We start from the raw sequence: 23,258 nt of genomic DNA on the forward strand, positions 1-23,258 counted from the left end.
AGTGTGGGGAGGAGGAAGGGCTGGGAGCAGGTACACTGTGGGGAGGAGGAGGACTGAGAGCAGGTAGTGTGGGGAGGAGGGCTGAGAGCAGGTACGGTGTGGGGAAGAGGAGGGTTGAGAGCAGGTATAGTGACAGGGGAGGAGGAAGAGTTGAGAGCAGGTATAGCAGGTACAATGTGGGGAAGAGGAGGGCTGAGAGCAGGTACAGTGTGGGGAGGAGGAAGGGCTGAGAGCAGATAAGATGACAGGGGAGGAGGAAGGGCTGAGAGCACTTACAGTGTGGGGAGGAGGAGGGCTGAGAGCAGGTACAGTGTGGGGAGGAGGAAGGGCTGAGAGCAGATAAGGTGATGGGAGGAGGACGTGCTGAGAGTAGGTACAGTGTGGGGAGGAGGAGGGCTGAGAGCAAGTACAGTGTGGGGAGGAGGAGGGCTGAGAGCAAGTACAGTGTGGGGAGGAGGAAGGGCTGAGAGCAGTTACAGTGACAGGGGAGGAATTTATACATTGGAAGAAGATAAAGGTAGGATGTCCACCACAAGGTTCAAAGGAGCCTATTGAATGAAAAAAAGTTAATGCTTTGGATTATAGAGCAATTGCAAATGCATTTCATAAGGTTAAATGTGAACTAGATACAGTTTCTAAATAGAAAAGTTTTTGTTGAACTTTTTGTTGAATCAGATTTACATCATTGTAATGTGTAATGTTACCCATATCGTAGTTTTCAGGAGCACAAAGTAGAACATCCTGACTTTGTAATTCAAACAATATTGTTTCCCTTTTCCTAAGCACTGAACAAGACGGTTTCCTCCAAAAACAATTATTTAGCAAATGAGCAGATGTAAATTCCACAGCTACTACCATCTGCCTGTAACACCATCAGTGTCTTTCTAACTTAGGGGGGTTTAGGCAACACTGCCAATATGTTCACAGTAAAGGCTGTTTAATTGTTGACTCTTAGAAAGTTGAAGGAACTGGTAATGCAATTTTTTTCTGGGGTTTTACTGACTAGAAAACAGAGCTATTAATCGACTTTTCAGAAATGGGCAGTATGTATGCTGCATTAGTCTTGTATTTTAAATACATTTTATTCGGGGATTTATTTCCGATATATATTTAAAAAATTAATTATTTTGATTATTTTTGAGAAAGTACTTAAAACATTGTCCATATTATATTCATATATGTTGTTGCTATTTGTATGTATTTTACTGTTTAATGTATGTACAATTGCCTTCCACAACTTATTTTGAAGTTAATGTGCGCCGCTCCCACCGGAAGTTGCTTATTGTTGCCAGCAACTGTTGCTAGCTTCCCCGCCGAGTGTGGCGTGGTTGTAGTGTTTGTGGATTCCCGTGGAGTATAGTGTGTTTGTAGTGTTGTATCAAAGAGTAGATTTGGATTTACAGTTTAGACGGTAAAATGACACAGCTGGACGGGGTCGTGTAAGTTCTTCATTTAAAATCAAGTTACAGTCGTTTTTAATTGTTTAGAAAAAATGCCTATGGTGTTATGCATTGTTTTCTTACAAATAACCAACCACTCGTAACGGCAACACAAACTCAATATATAATTTATGAATTACTGTTAGGCTGTCCTAAGGCCAAATGTGCTGATGTAATGTAAGTGTGTGTTTTTCTATATCTTCAGAAAACCCAAAACAAAACGATCAAAGAGATTTCTTCAAGGTAGAGAACCCAAACTTAATGAAAATATAAAAAAAGCAATGCTTATTAAAGGCGGGAATGCAAACCAGACAGTAACCCAGGCACTGAAAGACATTGTAAGTACGTTTATATATATATATATATATATATATATATATATATATATATATATATATATATATATATATATATATTTATTAGTAGTATTATTATTTTACACTGAGTTGTGTGTATCCTACGACATCTGACTTAATAAACACGCCTCTTTCTGTTTCATAAGAACATAAGAATGTTTACAAGCGGAGGCCATTCAGCCCATCTTGCTTGTTTGGTTGTTAGTAGCTTACTGGTCCCAGAATCTCATCAAGCAGCTTCTTGAAGGATCCCAGGGTGTCAGCTTCAACAACATTACTGGGGAGTTGGTTCCAGACCCTCACAATTCTTTGTGTAAAAAAGTGCCTCCTGTTTTCTGTTCTGAACGCCCCTTTGTCTAATCTCCATTTGGGACCTTGTTTCCTTTTTCAAGTCGAAAAAGTCCCTTGGGTCGACATTGTTAATCCCTTTTAGAATTTTGAATGCTTGAATCAGATCGCCACATAGTCTTCTTTGTTCAAGACTGAATAGATTCAATTATTTTAGCCTGTCTGCATATGACATGCCTTTTAAACCCAGAATAATTCTGGTCGCTCTTATTTGCACTCTTTCTAGAGCAGCAATATCCTTTTTGTAGTGGTGACAGAACTGAACACAATATTCTAGATTAACTCTTACTAATGAATTGTAAAGATTTAATGTTACTTCCCTGATTTAAATTCAACACTTTCACTATATATCTGATCATATTCTTTGCCTTTTTTATAGCTTCCCCACATTGTCTAGACTCTAGACTCTAGACTCTAGATGAAGACATTTCGGAGGCAACATAAACCCCTAGGTCTTTTTCATAGATTTCTTCTTCAATTTTAGTGTGTCCCATGTGGTATTTATAATGCACATTTTTATTGCCTGCATGCAGTATTTTACACTGTTCTCTATTAAATGTCATTTGCCATGTGTCTGCCCAGTTCTGAATGCTTGATCATGCTGCATCAATGTTTGCCACTCCTTCTATTTTTGTGTCACCTGCAAATTTAACAGGTTTGCTTACTGTACCAGAATCTAAGTCATTAATGTAGATTAGGAATAGCAGAGGACCTAATACTGATCCCTGTGGTACTCCACTGGTTACCTCACTACATTTTGAGGTTTCTCCTCTAATCAGTACTTTCTGTTTTCTACATGTTAACCACTGCCTTGTGCGTGCATTTCCTTGAATCCTGACTGTGTTCAGCTTGAGAATTAGTCTTTTATGCTTGACTTTGTCAAAAGCTTTCTGGAAATCTAAATAAACCATGTCATATGCTTTGCAATTGTCCATTGCCGATGTTACATCCTCAAAAAAAAATCAAGCAGGTTAGTTAGACACAATCTCCCTTTCCTAAAACCATGCTGACTGTCTCCCAGGATACTGTTACCATGTAGGTAATTTTACACTTTGGATCTTATTAAGATTTCCATTACATGAGAGTAGATGTTAAAACTTCATTCTGATTTGAACTCAGCTCTCGCCAAGATAAGCAGCTAAGACGTAGCTTTACAGTAAACTAATGTGATCCATCTGCATCTCCATCTATTTGCGTTTCTTTCCATCTGTTGATGTAGATATCCTTCTGCCTGGTGTTGATGGCTGAAGTGTAATGCTGGCTCCAGGGATCAGCTTATTTTGCCTCCCCAGTGCATCAGCACACACAACGGCTGCGATGCTGGCTCCGGGGATCAACCCAGTGCGGTCTCCCCAGCACATCAGCATGACAACCGTCTGGATTGAGCTAAGTAGGGTACATCTCTAGGGTCTTCAAGTGGGCACCTTCTGTCCTCTGTGCTTCGTCAACTAGCTCACGACACCTCAAGAGGGCTCAACAGTGATTCTGGCGTCCCAGCATCACCTCCCTCCATCCCCCACTCAACTCAGCCCAGCTTACTTAACCATACATCAGCGTTGCTTTCTTTCTATTGTGCTTGAGATCCCCATCCAGAATCTTTCTGGCTCAACCACAGCCAGTTGCTGCTCCTTTCTGCTGCTTCAGATAAGTTCTTCACTGTGCGACGCAACTCTTGGCCACTGGACCCGACATCTGTGAGAAACCAGGTTGTATAGTGTGCCACAAATCCTCGACAACCAGCCTCCACTGGCTAAATTATAGTTATAGTTTACATATAATAGAAGTCAAGCTTATTGGCCTGTAGTTCAGTAGCTCATACTTATTTTAAAATTCAATACAGTGAAACAGGACTTTTATAATTGTGTGCATTTTAATGATAATTTGTATTTAGCATTTACACAATATGGGGGTGGTGGTAATTTACAATCACGTTTATGGATTATGATATAGTCAGTTGTCTACGGTTTGTGGGCCATGTGAACATTTGATTAAAAAGAAAAAGCTTTGTGTTCTTGTTTTCACAGTATTCCTTAAAGAAACCCAATGCAGTTATGTACAAAAAGTAAGTATGAAACAATGCAGACAGCAACAGTGCACGATTGCTGTCACTGTCAAATTCAAAACCTCTCCTGCAGAAGAGTTTCTGATTCTGATTAAACGTTGACATGTGCAATCTCTAGCTTTTTGCAAAATAACCGGCACTGTAACATTGACCTCAGCAAGTGTAAAATATCAGATTCGTTTGTGTTTCATGCTTTTCAACCAATCTTAAATCTTAACGTAATGCCATCTTTTTTTTAGGAAAAATATAACCAGGCCTTTTGAAGACCAATCAAGCCTGGTAAGAATGAAACATGAATAATGTGTGTATTTCGTGCCTATCTCAGGTTCTCGGAAGGAAGAGAATGCTTGCCCAGTGTAAGGGAACTGAAGCTGCAATCCTTTAGATGCAGGTGTGGAACCTTAAGACCCATTCCCCTTTATGTGTGTTACGGTTTGAATTGTAATGTTGGCTGAACACTTGTAACACATTTTATAAGTTATATAGCTAAAAGCTTATGAAAAGAACATTCTTGAGCACACATTTTAAAAACCAATAAGGTATGATTTGTAAGGTGGAATGGGCCTTTAGCAGATTTCTGCAAAGGTAATCATGTGACTGTAGGTCCTATTCACAAAGCTATAACTCAGGAGGTATTTAAAGGTGATACTTTTCTTAGTCTGTTATTACGAATACTGTCACAGAAAATTAATGGCTTCTTTAAGTCTCTGAAAACAATTCTGAAATAACTAATGAGATCTGTGAATAGGGCCCTTATTTTTGGTATATTTCCTTACAAATTTGGTATATTTCAGTTACTAGAAGTACCATGTTTATCGTTCTTTAAACTGAGCCTTTTTGCTTAAATCTAGATCACTGTAATGTTTTCGTTTGATTTCCTAGATGAAGTTTCCGCCTGGCTGGCTTTGTTTGCAATAAGTGTCAAGTTTGTTTTTTTTAATGAAAAATAAATTAACTTCTCTAGAATGTCCTCCAGCTCCACATGGTATAGGTTGAATTTGGGTGTGGTGTGTTCAGCGTATGAGTACAGAAATACAGAAAAGGTTCTTGTGAATTTAATTGGCTGAGATTTGCTAATGACGATGACATTCTATGACGATTTCTTCATAATGACTGTAGGTTTAAAACATTTTTTTGTTTAAATCCCATATATTGTGAGGGGGCCACTTTTTAAATGATGTTGTATGTAATTTAGAAAAGTAAAAACCCAAGTGTCTGCATGTGTCGTCAGTTTTAATCATTGCTTTGTTTATTTTCTTCTAGGAATTCTTTTCCAAGAAGTCAGACTGCTCTTTGTTTTTGTTTGGGTCCCATAATAAGAAAAGACCCAACAACCTTGTTTTTGGTACCCATTTTATTTCTCTTAAACAAAAGAAAGGAATAAAGTGACATGCTTTCCAGAGCAGATGGGACCATGACCCCTTTCTGTTTCATCTGTGCTGCAGGGCGGATGTTTGATTTCCATGTGCTGGATATGATTGAGTTGGGGATTGAAAAGTTTGTGTCTTTGAAGGACATCAAGGTATTGGGGATTTAGGTTTGGGGTCATCAATTTATTTTCTTTTTTATTTGATGCTTGAAGTATCTATTCAACTAAACTAATACCTCTTTTATTTATTAGCTGTTGAACCCAGTAAACATGAAGTGACACATTATATACAACATGACGATGTATTAATAAGACTCATCTTGATAAATGTTGGGATTCCAGTTCATCATAGTTCCCAAGTTTGAGAAGATGCAGTGAACAGCAATTATTTTCATCTAAGCTGTCCTAAAATAGTCAGTCAGTGCCATGTTAGCATCGCACCGTACCTTAATTCATATTTTATTTTATTTATTTATTTTTCAACCGCAGAACAGTAAGATCCCTGAAGGAACAAAACCATTACTGATCTTTGCAGGAGATGCATTTGAGACCGGTAACGAACACAAAAAGCTGAAGAATCTCTTAATCGGTAAGACTTTTTAAAAAATATTTGAATGCTTCTGAATGCTTGCTGAAGGCTATGGTGCCCTTATTTGGTCATGTAGTTCTATAGTTTGATTACAGTGCTTGCAGTTAACATGTCACAACAAGTCATGACTGTAGGGATGTTTTTTAAAAGCATTGGTTAGTTAGCATTGAAGTGAACTTGGTGTAATGCTGTTTAGGTTCCAGCAGGGGTCGTCATATCCAAACACGAATTACTTTAGCTACCGCTCTGCTTTGGGTGTTGCAAACTAACAAACTGACTTGCTAAATGTAAATGTCAACAACTAACCCAGACCCTAAAAAGCTGTTTTATTTATTTATTTATTTATTTGTAGTGGTGATACATTTTTTGCAAGTGTTTAAATTATTTTCTTTTCTCCTGGACATTGTAGGAAATTGTTTCCAACAAATCGCAACAATAGTCATTATATCGGGAATTGGATGTTTGTTGTGTTTGGTTTCAGATTTTTTCCGTGGGCCTACAGTACCATGTGTCCGCTTGGTCGGCCTTGAACATGTTCTGCATATTACCGCGCTGGAAGGGAAGATCTACCTTAGAAGCTACAAGTAAGCTATGTGTGTAGAAAAGGGCTACTGGTGTTTGTTTTTATATAAGTGCTGTTTTTTTTAATGTATAGGTATGAGTATATCTCCATGACCTTAGTAGTTTCGCAACAGTTTCTGCATTTTTGGGAGCTTGAAGACTAGTTAAAAATATATCGTATGGTGTCGATTGTGGTGTTGTATGTGTGCGTATGCATTGCCAGATTAGTTTTGTGTAATTAAAAAAAAAAAAAAACACTTAAACAGAAGACCAGCACTGGCCAGGTATGTTATTATCGTAGTTTATTTAGTGACACAGGGAAATGTGTAACGAAGGGTACATTTTGACCTTTGAACGTTCAGAACAAATTACCGAGCAAATGTTCGAACCTTTGATGGTACTAATTTGCATAATTGAATGAACCGTCTAACCTTTGAACACAGCCCTAGAAATGTGTGTTTTTATATGGCGTACAGTATAAAAAGCTAAATGATTTTGAGTGCACTGGTGGTCTACACATTTTGTAAGAAACCAAAAAATTTCCAGCTTGCAATCAGGTAATAATATGTTAGCATCTAGACATTAACTAAATAATGCTGTGGTGCTCCAGTTTAAATATGGTACTATTCACGTTCTGGTGTGGCACTGAAGTATGCTTCTGTTGGTTTCACTTCCTAGTATTCCTATCTTAGCTTCACTGAATATTTGACAGACTGTGGATTGGAAAATACATTTTGTTAATACAGTTGCTATCCGAGACAGCTAAGAGATACAAATGACAAAATCTTAGACGAAGAAAAAAAAAAGAGCAAATATATTAAATGATTACTTTTTCATAAGTTTTTACAAAGGAAGATACGGACAACATGCCCCACATGTCAGCCTGTTCCTATTCAGTTTTAAATAACTCTAGCACAACAGAAGCATTAGTGTTAAAGGGACTAGGAGCTCTTAAAAGGATCCTCCAAATAGTACTCAGAGAAATGAAAAGTTATTTACAAACCGCTAACCAAGATCATGCAACAGTCTCTTGACACAGGGGTTGACCCGACAGACTAGAAAATTGCAAATGTAGTAGCGAGCCACAAAAAGGGAAACAAAACCGAACCAGGTAACTACAGACGAATAAGCCTGACTATTATATGTAAACTTATGGAAACTATAATAAGACCCAAAATGGAAAATTACCAATATGGTAACAGAATCCTGGGAGACAGTCAAAATGGTTTTAGGAAAGGGAGATCGTGGATTAGGGAGTGGTTAACGTAGAAAGCAGAAAGTACTGATTAGAGGAGAAACCTTAAAATGGAGCGAGGTAACCAGTGGATATTGCTGCTCTAGAAAGAGTGTAAAGAAGAGTGACCAGAATTATTCTGGGTTTAAAAGGCATTTTATATGCAAACAGGCTAAAAGAACTGAATCTGTTCAGTCTTGAACAAAGAAGACTATGCGGCGACCTAATTCAAGCACTCGAAATTCTAAAAGGGATTGACAATGTCGACCCAAGGGACTTTTTCCACCTGAAAAAAGAAACAAGGACCAGGGGTCACAAATGGAGATTAGACAAAGGGGCATTCAGAACAAAACATAGGAGGCACTTTCTTTACACAGAGAATTGTTTGTTTTTTACATAGATCTTCTGGTTTGTTATTACTGGTTTTACATTAGGAATCCAGGCAAACCTACCTTTTCGCTGTATATTATGTACTCTGCAAAATAACAAATGCCACTGCTATACAATGGAGAATGCAGCTTTATTTTCTTTAGAAATGTTCTCAGTTGGTAGCATTCTTTGCGTTATCACTGTGGCACTTTGAACACAGTATTCTTCAAACCTGGTGGGCGTTACATACTGTGTGGATATCATTACCACAGACATGCTGTGTGCCAAAACAGTACATGTACCAGAAACTACATTTAATGCTTGAGATTCTTTAAAGCGATCTCCAGAGACAGTGTTTTACTGCTGTATGTATTTGCACGTCTTGTGTGACTGGATTCTCTGCTCCTGTGCGAGAGTTCATTTATTTTTGGTCTTTGCTTTAATAGGGTTTTGCTGAAGAAGTCTGGGTGCAGGACCCCTAGGATAGAGCTGGAAGAAATAGGCCCCTCCTTTGATTTCACAATGCGTAGGATACATCTAGCATCTGTTGATCTCTACAAGACTGCACACAGGCAGCCCAAAGCTCTTAAGGTATGAATAGAGGGGGTGAAGTGACCCCGAAGATTGATTGAATGAGATGGATGCAGTAATTATATCAATTAAATATGTGATTAAAACCAAGATTACCTAAGATCTTTTTTTTTTTTTTATTGCTCGACAGCCATAATAATAATAATAATAATATAATAATAATAATATAATAAATAATAATAATAATAATATGAACTTACACTTGTCAAGTGATCCCGGAGATTGGTTGGGTCTGCATGATACATCAACAGTTGCTTACACAGTTTACATTCAACTTTTTTTTTGGTCGTCTGGCCATTTAACAAAAGAAATCTCAAACAGCAGAGGGGTTTCGAGCCATTGCTTTCAGGACAGCTTACGCTATACAACGCTTCGCTATCGAGATGTTGTATGAAGAAATGAAATGTTTGCCTCTGGATAACGCAAGCTGGAGGCGAGCGGGGCGGACGGTGCTCAGTTTTCAAAAAATAAAATGATTAGTGTTAGAGTATTTTTCATGTTTCAAACATATTCTACCATAGCACTTCTGATACACTGTCTTGTACACTAGATATCAGTACATATTTTACTGAAGCACTATAACTGCTATAGGTACTCCCTAGTGCTTTGGATACTATACCCTGCTTCATACACGGCAGTGGCACCACATAGAGTTGCTATGTGTAATGATTTGGTAGCGGATTTTAATACAACAGCTTTTGTTTACGTAATATGCATTATACAATTCAAAAGATCCAATCATGTCCATCACATTTAATGTGTAATTTATAGTATTCACGCATTGTAAAAAGGTTTGTGTTATCTGAAGAACTTTCGAAGGTTTAAACACACAGCACTGTTCAATACATAATAGCTATGGATAATTTGATTATTAAAGTACACTGTTGTGTGTGTGTTTTACATTCAAATTGGTTTCAGATGTTACTAATTTAACTTGAATTGGGTACAGTAGTATACTGTATATAATGGCAAAGATAGGTAAATGGTTGATCAATAAAGGTAATAGTTTAACTGGTTAAATGTTTGTGAGAAGAGTTTTACAGTTATGGTAAACTAAAGTTTATTTTTTGGGTAATTAAACCATTGTCGTAAAATCAAATAAACTGCCCTTTCTAGCCAAAGGAGAAGAAGAACATTTCCCACGATGTCTTTGGCATGAAGTATGGGCGTCTCCACATGCAGAAGCAGGATCTTTTCAAATTGCACACCCGCAAAATGAAGGGGCTAAAAAGGAAAGCAGAAAAAGCGGAGGGAGAGGAAACAGAAGCGGAAGCAAGCACTGCAAAGGCGGCAAAGAATCAGTGATTGAAATGCTCGCTGCAGCCTTGGATGGTGGTTTTGTCATTTGCCTGCTGCGTAGAGCAGGTGACCAAATTACTGTTTTTTTTTTGTTGTTGTAGCTGTTTCAGAAACGTCCACAATCTTTCGGTGTGCCACTTTTTAAAACAATTTGTATGTGGTACTAAACATCTGACATCTACACAGGGTTTGGGCTTCTACATTGCAGGCAGTTGCTTAATCGGTGGTGGGGGGGGGGGTTGTGTTCCACATGTAACCCAATCACTTGCCACAAGTATGTACCTTGTTATGAATCTAAAGTCTGTATACATGTATCAGTGTTAGAGTATTCAACAGCTGGTGTTTTTTTCTTTGTAAAAGGTACATTGGAAACTGATATGTTTGCATTTCTCCAGGTTCTGCAAGTAAAATCATTTAAAGTAAACCTGGGCCTGCATCAGGTTGTAAGCTCCCCCTGCTGGGAAAAGGGCCCTCTTTGTTGCTGTACACAGTGCTTAGCAGTTTAACAACAGTAGGTGGTGCAAGATGTTCAAGGACATGTAAACATGCAAACAGTTGAAAACGATGGAATGCATGCATACTGCAAATGTACATTCACACTTTACATCTTTGGCTCAAGGAAGTTTGCAAGCCAAAGCGAACTAATGTAACTCAGGTAGTTGATCTACATTTCAGCATGCCTTATTTTGTATTTGTGGAAGATATTATTGCATAGTAGTAGTTCTAGTATAGATAAAGTTTCTTACTATGTTCTAGTGGTAATGGTCAGGGTTGTTAATGTGCTGGTTTACATTGTTAAGTTAAATAAATAAATAAAGCACTTTAAAGAGAATAGACAGATTTTTAATGTGTGTGTCTAATGTTGTTTAATGAATTAGTTAGCCTTCATGCAGCAGATTAAACTAAATTTGAACAAAAAAAAAAAAACGTTAGTAACAGTTTTCACTATTTTATATTTCCAAAAATGCAGACTGTAAGGTTAGGTTGTTGTTGTCTGTAAGAACAGCTCCTACACTACGCTGTATTGATTCTGTATTCATACTAATAATAATAATGCTGTAATAAATGAGTCATAAACGGTAGCCACACTCGGGAATGCAAACTGGTCAGATTAGCAAAACATTCAGAATATCCCTAGAATTATATTCCATGGGGAAAAATGTTCAAAATCCTATATGAAACATATGCGTATAGAAAACAGACCTGCTTTTCATTTTCTATTAAGCCTTGTTGGTATTGCATAGTTTTCATACATAAATGATCTAGAGTACCTTAGATATGTGCAATTGTATTTCTCGTGGCTCTGCCTTTACGGTGGTACATGCATAGAAGTTTGAATTATGTCACTAACAGCGCCTCATATTACAGTGCATCGCGCTCACCAGCAAAGACACCTCTGCCACAGGTTTACAGTCACATTGACAAGAATCTTTCTGTCCTCACGCACTGCGGCATCACTCTGCACCGGCATCCTGCGTTTTAGCGACAGACAGCAGCACCTGGCCAATCAGAAGACAAACCTTCCAAATATGCGCGTGTCCCATATTGGCCCCGCCTTCCGTAAGTATCTATTTCTGCAATATTGCCACACCAGCATCTGTCACTACTGAGACGTGCCTGTTAGTAGAAAAGGAAAGCCAGCCGTGTGCGGGGTGGCTGGAAAGAGGCTGTGTGATTCTTGAATGTGTTCTTTCTGGCACAGAGGAGTGCAGAGAGCCTTGTCTTCCTTTTTTAATTTTTTTTTTTAATAAACCATAGTAAAGTGTGTTGCTGCAGATTTCAGATTTGCCTCTGCTGTGCAGTAAGGTCCAGTAGGGAGAGGACTGCTATTTTGCTTATGGTATTTGCCTTAGAGGTATTCTGAAAACAGTGCCAAAATGACAGAAAGCGGATTGACAGATGCTCACTCTACTCCGCGAGCAGCAGCAGAGAAAACAAACACCTCGGTGCCGTTTCCTGACAAAGAGGCGACCGAAGAGGACACAAAGACAGCTGAAAAGACACCCTTAAACGAAGACAAGGAGAAAGGGGACAATAATGAGGAGACCAGTGGAAGCTCAGTGATCAAGGTGGTCGGGTCGAGAGACCCCGACTGCGCAGCCGAAGCAAAGTTCGAACACCCCGAAGGAGGATGGGGTTGGATCGTTATGCTGGCTGCTATGTGGTGCAATGGATCGGTCTTCGGTATCCAGAATTCCTTCGGTATCTTTTTCATTTCCCTTTTGCAAGAATTTGGTTCAGCAGAGGACGAATCCTTAAAGTTTAAAACAGGTGAGAAGTATTCCATATTTTCAGATAATGTCAGTGTGGGAGGGTAAGAAAGAGGCGACAGGGTGCCTCATCATAGACAGTGTGCTTGTATAGTTCTATCTCTCTATCTATCTATCTATCTATCTATCTATCTATCTGTCTATCTCTATCTATATCCATGTTCTTGCAGACAGTATGCGGAGTGTTTGATAACGAGTGTTACTGTTCCAAAGCAGTTTTGCGCTTTTTTCTCCCCTTTGCAGTTTCGCGGAAAATAACACGTGGTCACCATCGCCAAAATATAACGGGTGTTCACATTGTGCAAGGCATTGTTTATTGTGTACGAACGGGGATGTTGCTTTTGATTGGCGGCTGATTGTGATTATTTTGTTGTCGCTACAGCTGTAATGTTTATTGTGATAACATCTGGATTAACACGTCATCCAAAACATAGCACGTATTACCCTTCACAAGTGAAACATAAAGGACAAAATAACAGTAATAATCTGCTTTATAATCAATTGAAGACGTTTTTTGTCAATATGCACATTTACCAGAATATCACCGTAACGTTGTTTCCACAAGACAAAAACTAAACCGATTAATTCTTCGTTATTAAACATTACATCTCTAAATATAAATACAAAATAAACCATTAAAACTAAACCTATTGATTTAAAAATCAGAACAATTGGACACATCTATTGGCTCGGGGTTGTACCGGGTGACTTTTAAAGACTACCAACGAGTAGATTCTTGAAGGCGTTAACCTGGAATGCGCTAAACCTTTGAGGCTAACCTTTGCCCCCTTGTACACGGGATTCCATCTCTCATTGGTCGAGGTTAGTTTTTTGGGCATCAGAAGACAACCCATTCACAAACAGTGCAATAAGATTGGCCACCTTCAGCTGAAGGCATTGCATCTGTCTTGAATGGAACAGACACTCCTCTTGAGAATTTACTTACAGTATCTTGTTGATTCCAGTATGTGCAAATATTGAATGCTGCTGCTGAACGATTGTGGAACAGATTCTTTTTAAAAAGTTACTAAATCTAATCTCATATCAACCATGTTGGCACTGTTTTGTTTTTTGTTTTTCTTTCAAACTCACTTTCTAATATCCTTTTCCACCCTTCATTCATTGATAACGGGGTCTGAGATGCATTAAAATTGGGCGACATATTCCTTATATGGAATGTTGGGATGTAAACAATGAACAATGTAACCACTCTTCCAGTCTTCTGTTAGGCATTCCTGTAGTATATTTATCAATACCATATGTAATGCCTTATGCCACAAAGCAGAAACGTGTTACTGTACATCTTTATATTTTTATACATGGTTTAAAAAAGGAATATTTTTGACAGTTGAACTGGTAAATAATCATTGCTCTGTATTCTGTGTGGGAATGTGCGAAAATCAATGGGGTTTTTTAAAAAAAAATTTTTTGGTTATTTTATTTTTTACTTAATTGTTGCCCGATTGTTTAATCGAAAAATAAAACCAGAAATTCTGATTCTCTAATTGTTAGTCAACGCTGAATCAGTGTCAGAAGTCCCTAATAAAAAGAGTAAGGGTTAAATATGAATCAAAAAGCATCAGCTGGCTTATGGTTAACTTTTTTCATTTGTCTGAAATGCATAGATCCTGTCATGTTTTGACTCTATTGCATAAGCTTGTTTTCTGCCCCACCCCCTGCTATGGCCTCTTCATTGCTTAATAACTGCAATTTTCCTTTTTAAAAGGCTAGGCCATTTTTAGCAGGCTTGCTCTCCTCTTTTATCTGATACCGTGCTGAGGGGACTGAAGCAGCAAAGAAAGCAGCGGGAGTGGAAGGCTTTTAATGCTGCCAGTGCTACTCGGTGTCTACAGCTCTGGCCAAAAGCTTCACATCACCCTATAGAATGAACTCATTTAGTTTCATCAAGTCAAATGAAACTTGCTGAATTATGTTATGTTGACATATTGAATTACATACCGCTTTGTAGTTTTCCATATACTTAAAACTGGCAAAAATGGAAAAATGTGACATTTTGAAATCTAATATGAAATACTGTACTACTATTATGGCCTTCGGTAGACTTTTGCAATATAATTTTGTAGCTTCTTTGTTTACATAATGTAAAATAAAGTTTTTTTTTTAATTATTTCTTAATCCTCAAATTCTAGGTTATGCAATACTTTTGGCCATAGCTGTGTGTGTGCGTGAGCGTGTGTGTGTGTGTCAATGGTGTCTGACAGGCAATTTGAAATTTGCTTTGGGAAGGTGATACGAGATAACATTCACAGGAAACACAACCAAGTGTGGGAGGACTTTGACAACAGTTAGGAAAAGCTTGCCAATGAAGAAGGCAAAAAGATGTAGAGATTAATAGAACAAAAAATACTTTCGTCAAATATGTAATGTAGCATAAATATCCCCATGAAGACACCTGTTTGTTACTTTAGCGTTTAAATAAACATTACAGTATCTGATGAAATGTGTTTTGGACTTTCTTTAGCATAGGCTATTGAGTATACAGTGTAAGAATCTGGGTGTATAGGGAAGAATGTGTCTATTTATCCATACGCTTACATTATACGGATAGCTAGACTAGTATATGCTGAGTTCTCGGATTTGCTACCACTGGGAAAGGAACTGTTTCCTCTTGCAGTACCCAGCTCCTGTTACAACTGTGCATATTGCAGATCCTGCAGCAGGCACTGGCAAGCTGCAGATTAGAGTGACTGTGCAGCTGCTTCGGTCCATCTCATCTTCGTGACCACTAGACACTGGGGTTTAAGAAGTTCTGCAGTTGTCGAAAGGAGAGGAAGTGGCAGAACTGCCCACACTAAACCAACAAGCAGGAATGGGAAATAATCACCTTGGTACAGTTTGGTTTTTATTACACAAGAGTGGCTGTCCTTTACTTCATGCTAATATTGGACTCTGCTTTCACCAAGATAAAATGAGATCGTAGTGATGGGGGCCAGCCAAGACGTAGCTTCTCTGTAATATATGAGCCTTCAGCTTTTTTCCTCCACCTGGTAACGTGGATTTCCTATTGACCAGGTGTTGATGGCTGAAGTGTAATGCTAGCTCCAGGGATCATCCTATTTGTGGCCTCCTTAGCGCATCAGCATAGACAGTGATGGCAATGCTGGCTCCAGGGATCAAAGTGTGGCCTCCCGAGCGCCTCAGCATCGCAACTGTCAGGAATGGGCTGGGAGGGCCCTTCAGGGGCCATCAAGTACCTCCCGTCTTGGGTGTTTTGTTGACTAGCCCACAACACTTCTGCCTGGTGTTGATTGCTGAAGTGTAATGCTGGCTCCAGGAATCAGTTCATTTTGCCTCCCCAGCGCATCAGCACACACAATGGCTGCAATGCTGGTTCTGGGGATCAACCACAGTGCGGTCTCCCCAGCTCATCAGCATGCCAACCGTCTGGATTGAGCTAAGTATGGTACATCTCTGGGGTTTTCAAGTGGGCACCTTTCGTCCTCTGTTTCGTAGACTAGCCCACAATACCTCAAGAGGGCTCATTGATGATTCTAGTGTCCCAGCATCACCCCTCTCCCTCCCCACTCAACTCAACCCAGCTTACTAACCTGTACATCAGCGTGTCTTTCTTTCTATTGTGCTTGAGATACCCAACCAGAATCTTTCTGTCTCAACCACAGCCTGTTGCTGCTCCTCTCTCCTGCTTCAGCTAAGTTCTTCACCGACACAACTCTTGGCCACTGAATCCGACATCTCTGAGAAACCGGGTTGTAGAGTGTGCCACAAATCCTCAACAACCCACCTCCACTGGATAAACCCGGACTCACTAATTAACTCATTCAGGTCCTGTGCGAATGTATTTTAATGGCGAGCGCTGTGTCTAGTCACTACAACTTGATGAAAGCTACCTGGCTGAAACATTGCTCTGTTTTAACTTTGTTCTTTTTAAATAATAAAGAATAAATAATGGAAATTTGATCTACAATCTATTATTATGGTGCTGCACCTCTATTTGCATTAATTTACTGTCGTGATAAATAAATGCATTATTCAGATGGTTAGGTTGGAACCAGTAATAAAACCTTCAGCAAGAACTCTACACACTAAGCAATACAACAGCCCTTCTTTTACTTATTCTCTCTTTTTTGGTTCTGCCTGTCTCCTAGGAAACAAGTTAGAACATCTCAGTGGGGCTTTTTAAAAAAAAAAACATAATGAAATAAATCAATTTGTGAGGGACTTTGTTTGAATGTACAATGCAGACAGCTGATCCCACCCACAGGCCCACATGTGAGGAGATTATGAAAAGTGTAATATCTGAAACTAATGTCAAGAGAACTGTAAGAACCGAAACATGACATGTGACATGTGGAATGACAGGTGAAGCACTGTTCACTGGCCAACAACCAGGCCAGGGTCAACAAATACTTCACAGTGGCCTGAGAACTATGTTCTGGAATTTTAGAGATAACATTCTGTGTGTTGTCAAACGGAAAGGAAAATCTCCCAGAAGTAAAACATAATTGCTCCCTCTGCCTTCGCTCTTTAAACCAGGCCAGGGCTCCCTTTATTAAGAGTAAGCTGTACCCTGCAAGTTAAACCCTAATGAAAGCAGCCTGATCCCTGTGCGCTCTGCCCCCTGAGAAGGATAAACACATCACTGTGGACTAATCTAGGGGTATTTGCTTTTGCGGGAAATGTAAATAGATCATAAATGACACTAATTGTCATGATGGGAGGGGGGTGCAGTCTGTCACTATTTTTTTTGGTTATTATTGTCCCGTGAATGGTGATGAATTAGAGAGCAGACTACTGACTGGCTGGTGTTTGGTGTTCCACCCCCACTGCCTACTGCCCATGCTACTACTGTTCCTTTAGCCCTAACGCATGTAACCGTTCCATTGCAGCGATGGAAATAAGACTCCCATTGCTTAGCATGGGCACCGTACCTGGTTTTAATAAGACACACCTCTGCTTGTTTCCTATGTGCTGTGGCTAGTCTAGCTCATATTAAAACCTGTACCGGATTAATCTGCTATCCAATAGGAGTCTTATTTCCATCCCTGCAATGTTACAGTTCGTTTCAGTGTTTTGTGACCTAAAGACATTAACTATTTTGGGGTTTATCTACTGTATTGACTGAAAACAAGGAACATGCAGTAGGCTTTTTCAGCTAACCATGAGTAGCTATTTTGTTTGCGTCAACCAATCTGAAAACCCCACAACCATGTCAAGCCTGCTCAGGGGTATCAGTTCTGAATACCTGACCTTTGTCATTGTTGTTCCGAATAGGGAATTCCTATTGCAGTAGCAGCTGTGCTAACTTGAACAGATTTGCCTTTCACACCTTACCAGGGGTGGAGTCATAAGCCAGTGATCCTCTATTTTACTAGGCAGAGCTGTACATGTTAGTGAATACTTGGTTGGAACGGGTTGGTGGTTTTTTTTTAAGTCTTGATTAGGCTAGAGGTTGAGTGTACAAGCGTCAGTTGTTGACGAAAGTTAACAAAGGAATAATCAGCTGGCATGTGAACAGGGTACTCTGTGTGTGTGATCAAGGTCATGGCGGAGACCAGTCTTCCCTGTCAGATCGTGTTTGTTTTTGTGTTGTCTTGTTTTCTGACAGCAGTGGGCCTTTGAGCTGTTCCTCCTGCGTCCTGCTCGTCTCTGATCTTTGGTCATGTTCAGGAGGACCGCAGTTTCGATTCCGTCTAGAGTATATTACTAACAAACACAAGAGAAACCCTGATTAACCCAAACCTTGGTTTTAATCTCATATTTAATTGATACAATTACTGCATACATCTCATTTAAGTTTTATTACTGATGCTATTATTATTATTATTATTATTATTAGTAGTAGTAGTAAAATTTAAAAACTCAATGAAAGAAGTGTTTAAAAAGATCCCCCTTGCACTTACAAACAAACAAGTACAGGAAGACAAAGAAAAAGACAAAAACTATATTTTATATAAAAAATAAAACTAAATCAAAGTATTTTTAAATCAAAAGGTGCCCTACACTTTAGAAAAATTAAATTATAAAAATATTTGAAAAATAAAAAGTTTAAATTATTGTTTTTAATAGTTTTAAATTGCTGGCAGAGGAGCACCACAAATTTGTGACCTCCCAGTATTATTATTATTATTATTATTATTATTATTATTATTATTATTATTATTATTATCCAAAAAAAAACCAACCCAAAAACTAAACAAAATCCTGTTTCTGGATTCTGGACTCTATTTGTTAGTCCCTCGTTATAGTTTTGTATGAATTTACAATCCAGCATAAATGTTGAACCAACTGCTAAATTACAATGGATTCAGTTAATTACTCACCTTATTGCATTTACAATGATCACTTTCCTTTATAGTCACCTTTACTCATAACTGATGTTTTTCATTGCCGTTTATAAAAAAAAAAAAAAACATAAAATAAATTAGATTATTTTATTAATAACTTGAAGTTTCCTAAATAAAACCAAACATTCACTGAGTAAATGTTATATCCTCCATCATTGTAAATAATATTGTTTAAAATAAATGTGGTTATTGAAATAAAACAAAGCTACAATGTGAACGGGGCTGTAGTCGGTAGCTATCCACTTTGCAACAGCACTGGTTATAGTAGCTTGATTTGGGTTTGCAGTGATCCTGAACTTCTAAAGTACATTTTGTACATTTGTTGTTGCGTTATTGTCTGTAGCAGAAGATTTTGTATTTTGAGAAGCGAAAGTATGATAAGCAGCATACAGGTGTTACAGCAGACTAGATGCACTTCTGTGATACTGGAACTCACTTTGACAAGTAACCCTCTTTCTATCCAATGAATTTTTTAAGATAAACTTCCCATTCACAAGTCCTTCAGTGTGAGTGCTTTGTTACATAATGCGGTTCCGTGACTAATTTTATATTCAAAGCATGACAACACTCATTTAATACTGGCCTGCATTTGAGTGTATTAAAATGGTGCAGCTGGAAATGAATTAAGGTATGCTAAGAGGGACAAGACAGAGTTCAATTAACGTTAACTCTGATTAATTGACAGCTCTAGTTTATATGAGTCTTCATTATATAAAGCTCTCTGAAGTGACACAGAAGGGTATGTGATGGGAATGTGTGGTTCCATACATCAGGGTTGCAAAGTTGGACAGCTGCTCTAAGTCTGTTGTCAGCTTGTTTCTCTCTTTGCACAGTCAGTGCGAAAGTGTGTGGGCTGTTGACCTTTCTGGCAAAAAGTCACCCATTCTCATCTCACAGGAACAGAACGAGCACCAGAGGTCAGAAAAGTCTCCTGCTTTCCTGGATTAGCCAATGATCAGGATTTAACGGATTTTAGGACCATATTGAACAATAGGGACAGGGGACCCACATGCAAATGACACATTTCATACAGGACTTGAAAGGGGCTATTGCTCCATGTGCAGTTGTAAAAGATCATATTTAAGTTTGCGGTATTCTTTTACCCAGAGAAAATGGTTGAAGTTAAATGACGTAGAAAGGGGAACGGGGCAAGCATGTAAAGGAGTTCTTTGCTAAAGACAGGGCTAATTGTTAACAAGCAAAAAAAGATCTAAATATTGAAACAAACATACAAAAGAAGAAGACTCAGAACATGTGAGCAATTCTAATGCTGTATTGTGTACCCCTGTCAAGTTTATCAATACTGTTATGCAGTATGCAGGTTACCTTCATTTATAGCATTGAGGGAGTGAGAGCTATATTTAGCATACAAATACTGCCCTTCAAAGCAGACAAATTGTGTTTTGTCTACTTAAAGCCCCAGTGCAACATAACAGAAGCATCTTAATTGCTATGCCTAATTTATCTGTCTCGGTGGCAGGACAAGCTAGCTTGTCAACGTGTTATAGAACATCCTTATACTTTTTAATCACACATCATGAATCAATTGGACAATACGTTTCTCAACATTTATTCAGGAGAGTTCGCCAGGAGAAAAATAATTCTCATCTAAACATTGCAGTGTATCCAGATCTTGCTCCCTCCTGCAACAATGCTGTTTTTCTGTTCCCACAACACGTCACTGAATTCAATCAGAGCAGCAGCATTGTTGCAGGAGAGTGTGTGAACTGGATACACAGCGATGTTTATAAGAAGAATTCTCTCTCTCCTGGCAAACATTCTCAGCAGATATACCTAAGATGTGTGAATATAAATATATCAAAAGAGTCAGGAATGTGTTGAAAGAAATAAAGGTAAAGGTAAAGTGTTTCTTGTAAACATTGCAGAGGGTTTGCAATGCTTTGTTTTATAGTGTCTGTTCCAATCGTTTATGCTGTTAAATAATAAGACCACAGACATGGGGTAAGATAGGAATCACTTTGACATTACTGTACAAATCATATTTTAGCTATACAATTTCAGCGACACAATTAGAAATGGCTCAATAATGATGTGTCTCCTGGTCTCACCCATCACCTGAGGCTTTCCATGTAAAAACAAGACAGTGTAACAAACCTGTTTAAAAAAAATTACTGCGATTAATATGCACAGCAGTGTTGCAGTTTTTGCTTTCCTATTTTTGAATAGACATTTGCAGATTGTATTTTTGTCCCCTATTTTACTGTGTCCATACGTTTGATTTTGACTGCATCACTGAGTACTCTGTGACGCAGACTATATGCCACTAAAAGGGGGTGAAAGACACGCTACTGATTTTTTATTTAATTCTCCGGACAAATACTAGGGTGGATTTAATAATATCGATGATTTTATTTAATGATCAATAACACTGTTGTTTTATCCACAGTCACAAAATATATATTTTTAAATTGGGCAACATGAGTTCAATATGATAACTGCCTGCATTATGTGTTTTCAAACTTGATGGCACACAAGCATAAGTAAACACTGGTTAATAACCTGTAGCCCAGGGTGGCTCTGTTAGGCCAAGGTTGCTATTGGAGAAAAGGACGAGATGGTAAATAAGATACCATACCATACAATGCATGTTGCACGATTCATAAACAATGCAAAAAAAACCCCCCAAAATAGTACAGGCTAGATCACAAGCTACTCCTATTATGTTGGTCATTCTACTACCCAAATATTCTTCCTTTGGCTGTCACTAGATGTCAGAATCAGTTAGAATTCCAGTTAGAGTTTGCTGTTGTCACAGGAAGTAAGAGCTGTACACATGCACTCTTATACACAAACACAGGTTCCAGTAATTTATAAAACTGATTACAAACATGTGCAATATATTAAAGCTTAAACATGTAAAGTGGTTTAATCCTAAAATTTAAACGGAACTTGAAATGGAAACTAACAACCCTAATATATATATACACACACACACACACACACACACACACACACACATACATAAATTATGAAAAGAATGCAAATTGAATTAAAAGAATAACTCTAATTCCTATGGATTCTGCTGGAGAGGAAAAGGACATCAGTAGCAGGAATGCCCATTAAAACTTAATGAGTGAAATTTTGCCAGGAACGTGGGCTGTTGAGCGACACATGAATAAAAGGGATTATTACAAAGTTCATTTTAAGGCTGAGCTAAATCTGCTAGTATATACTGTAGCAACCTACAGCAAATATCCAGCAAATCAGCCTATAATCAAGACTCCCAGTGGTTTACCCTTAGAACTGTAAACATGCAGGGGGCTGCATATTTTACTTAAAGAACTGGGGGCTTTTAACATGCAGTTGTGCAATGATAATATAAATGTATAGATATCAAGAGAGACATACTGTATACTGTACCCCCCATAGTGATCGCTCTAACTGTAGTGCTGAAATGTTGGCTTGCAGTTACAAAAGTGTGTGTGTGTGTGTGTATTTGGCGAGATCAGAAATTCCTATACTTAGCCGTCTGATTTAATCTTGGCCGTTGTGATTAAAAAAAAAAATAATCCAATAGAATCCAAAGAATAGGAAACATGTATTTAAGAGGTTGAGAGGATGCCAGCTAAAGTAAAGCGGATTCCTATTTTTAAAAACTCTTCACCAAATTTAAAATTAATTTAATTTATATAGAAAAAAATGTGTTCAAGATTAGATCTTTCAACACTTATATAAGCCTATGTCTTGGCAATAACAATCTATTATTTCTTGTTGTGTGGTAATAGTAGAAAATACCAGTTCTGTTATGTTGACATACAACTTTTACAGTGTTGTTGTTGAGTGCTGATCTGACAGGTTGCATTTCAGACACTAATAGCCCTGCTGAAGAACATCAGGTGCATTCACTGATATTTAGGTGATTGGACCTATCCCTTTTAATACTTCACACAGCAAGGGGTGAGTGCAATTAGTGCTCAATTATGTGCTGATCCACAAGGTTTCTGTGCTGGTAAGCGAGTTGAACCTTGGAGTCACACATGCAGGTAATTTTGTTGAGTTCATTATCCCATTAGTAGGAGTTGTGCTGTCTAGCCCCACAATCCAAGGGCTGGTAAAGTTAGGTGCCTATAAAAAAAAAAAAAAAAAGACTTGATATAATATTTACTGCAATGTTTGAATTGTAGTAAAGGATGGCACATTACAATCTGAACCTGCTTGTATTGTAATATCAGTTGAACACAGTTTTATAGCAACTGATTATGCAGAAAAAGTTCTGACTGGTACATCTTGTTGCTCATGTAATGATATTTTTCATTTAATAAAGACTGAGTCAGCAAAACAAAGCACTTAAAAATTAAATAATTAGTTACATTCATTAATTGCGCAATACGAATATTGTTTCCTGAATTAATTGTATATGTTCAGTTTCACATTGATCTTGTAAGTCAATGCATAAGACATTTTACAATGCTGTAACATATACT

At 38.2% G+C, this 23,258-nt stretch overlaps 2 protein-coding genes across 2 annotated transcripts in view; both read left to right on the forward strand.

Annotated features, from left to right (window-relative positions):
* Positions 1-1,320: 1,320 nt before the first annotated feature.
* Positions 1,321-11,048, forward strand: LOC121316602 (ribosome production factor 2 homolog). The gene is made up of 10 exons (XM_041251647.1): positions 1,321-1,439; positions 1,645-1,777; positions 4,168-4,205; positions 4,445-4,484; positions 5,469-5,550; positions 5,651-5,727; positions 6,064-6,163; positions 6,645-6,747; positions 8,774-8,918; positions 10,035-11,048. The coding sequence occupies exons 1-10, from the start codon at positions 1,417-1,419 to the stop codon at positions 10,221-10,223; spliced, it is 930 nt and encodes a 309-aa protein (XP_041107581.1). The 5' UTR covers positions 1,321-1,416; the 3' UTR covers positions 10,224-11,048.
* Positions 11,049-11,831: 783 nt separating this feature from the next.
* The window catches only part of LOC121317570 (monocarboxylate transporter 10-like), a 53,673-nt gene continuing 42,246 nt past the window's right edge, over positions 11,832-23,258 (forward strand). Inside the window, exon 1 of the mRNA XM_041253646.1 lies at positions 11,832-12,488. Coding sequence (XP_041109580.1) covers positions 12,095-12,488 — 394 coding nt within the window. The 5' untranslated portion in view covers positions 11,832-12,094. The remainder of the gene's footprint in view (positions 12,489-23,258) is intronic.

Source organism: Polyodon spathula, chromosome 6, assembly GCF_017654505.1.
Source record: "Polyodon spathula isolate WHYD16114869_AA chromosome 6, ASM1765450v1, whole genome shotgun sequence".
NCBI lineage: Eukaryota > Metazoa > Chordata > Actinopteri > Acipenseriformes > Polyodontidae > Polyodon > Polyodon spathula.

Excerpts from the sequence above, each read along its gene's own strand:
- LOC121316602 (XM_041251647.1), top strand. The coding sequence starts at position 1,417 with ATGACACAGCTGGACGGGGTCGT. Across the intron at positions 1,778-4,167 it reads CCCAGGCACTGAAAGACATT|TATTCCTTAAAGAAACCCAA; the intron begins GTAAGTACGTTT and ends TTGTTTTCACAG. Across the intron at positions 5,551-5,650 it reads ACCCAACAACCTTGTTTTTG|GGCGGATGTTTGATTTCCAT; the intron begins GTACCCATTTTA and ends TCTGTGCTGCAG.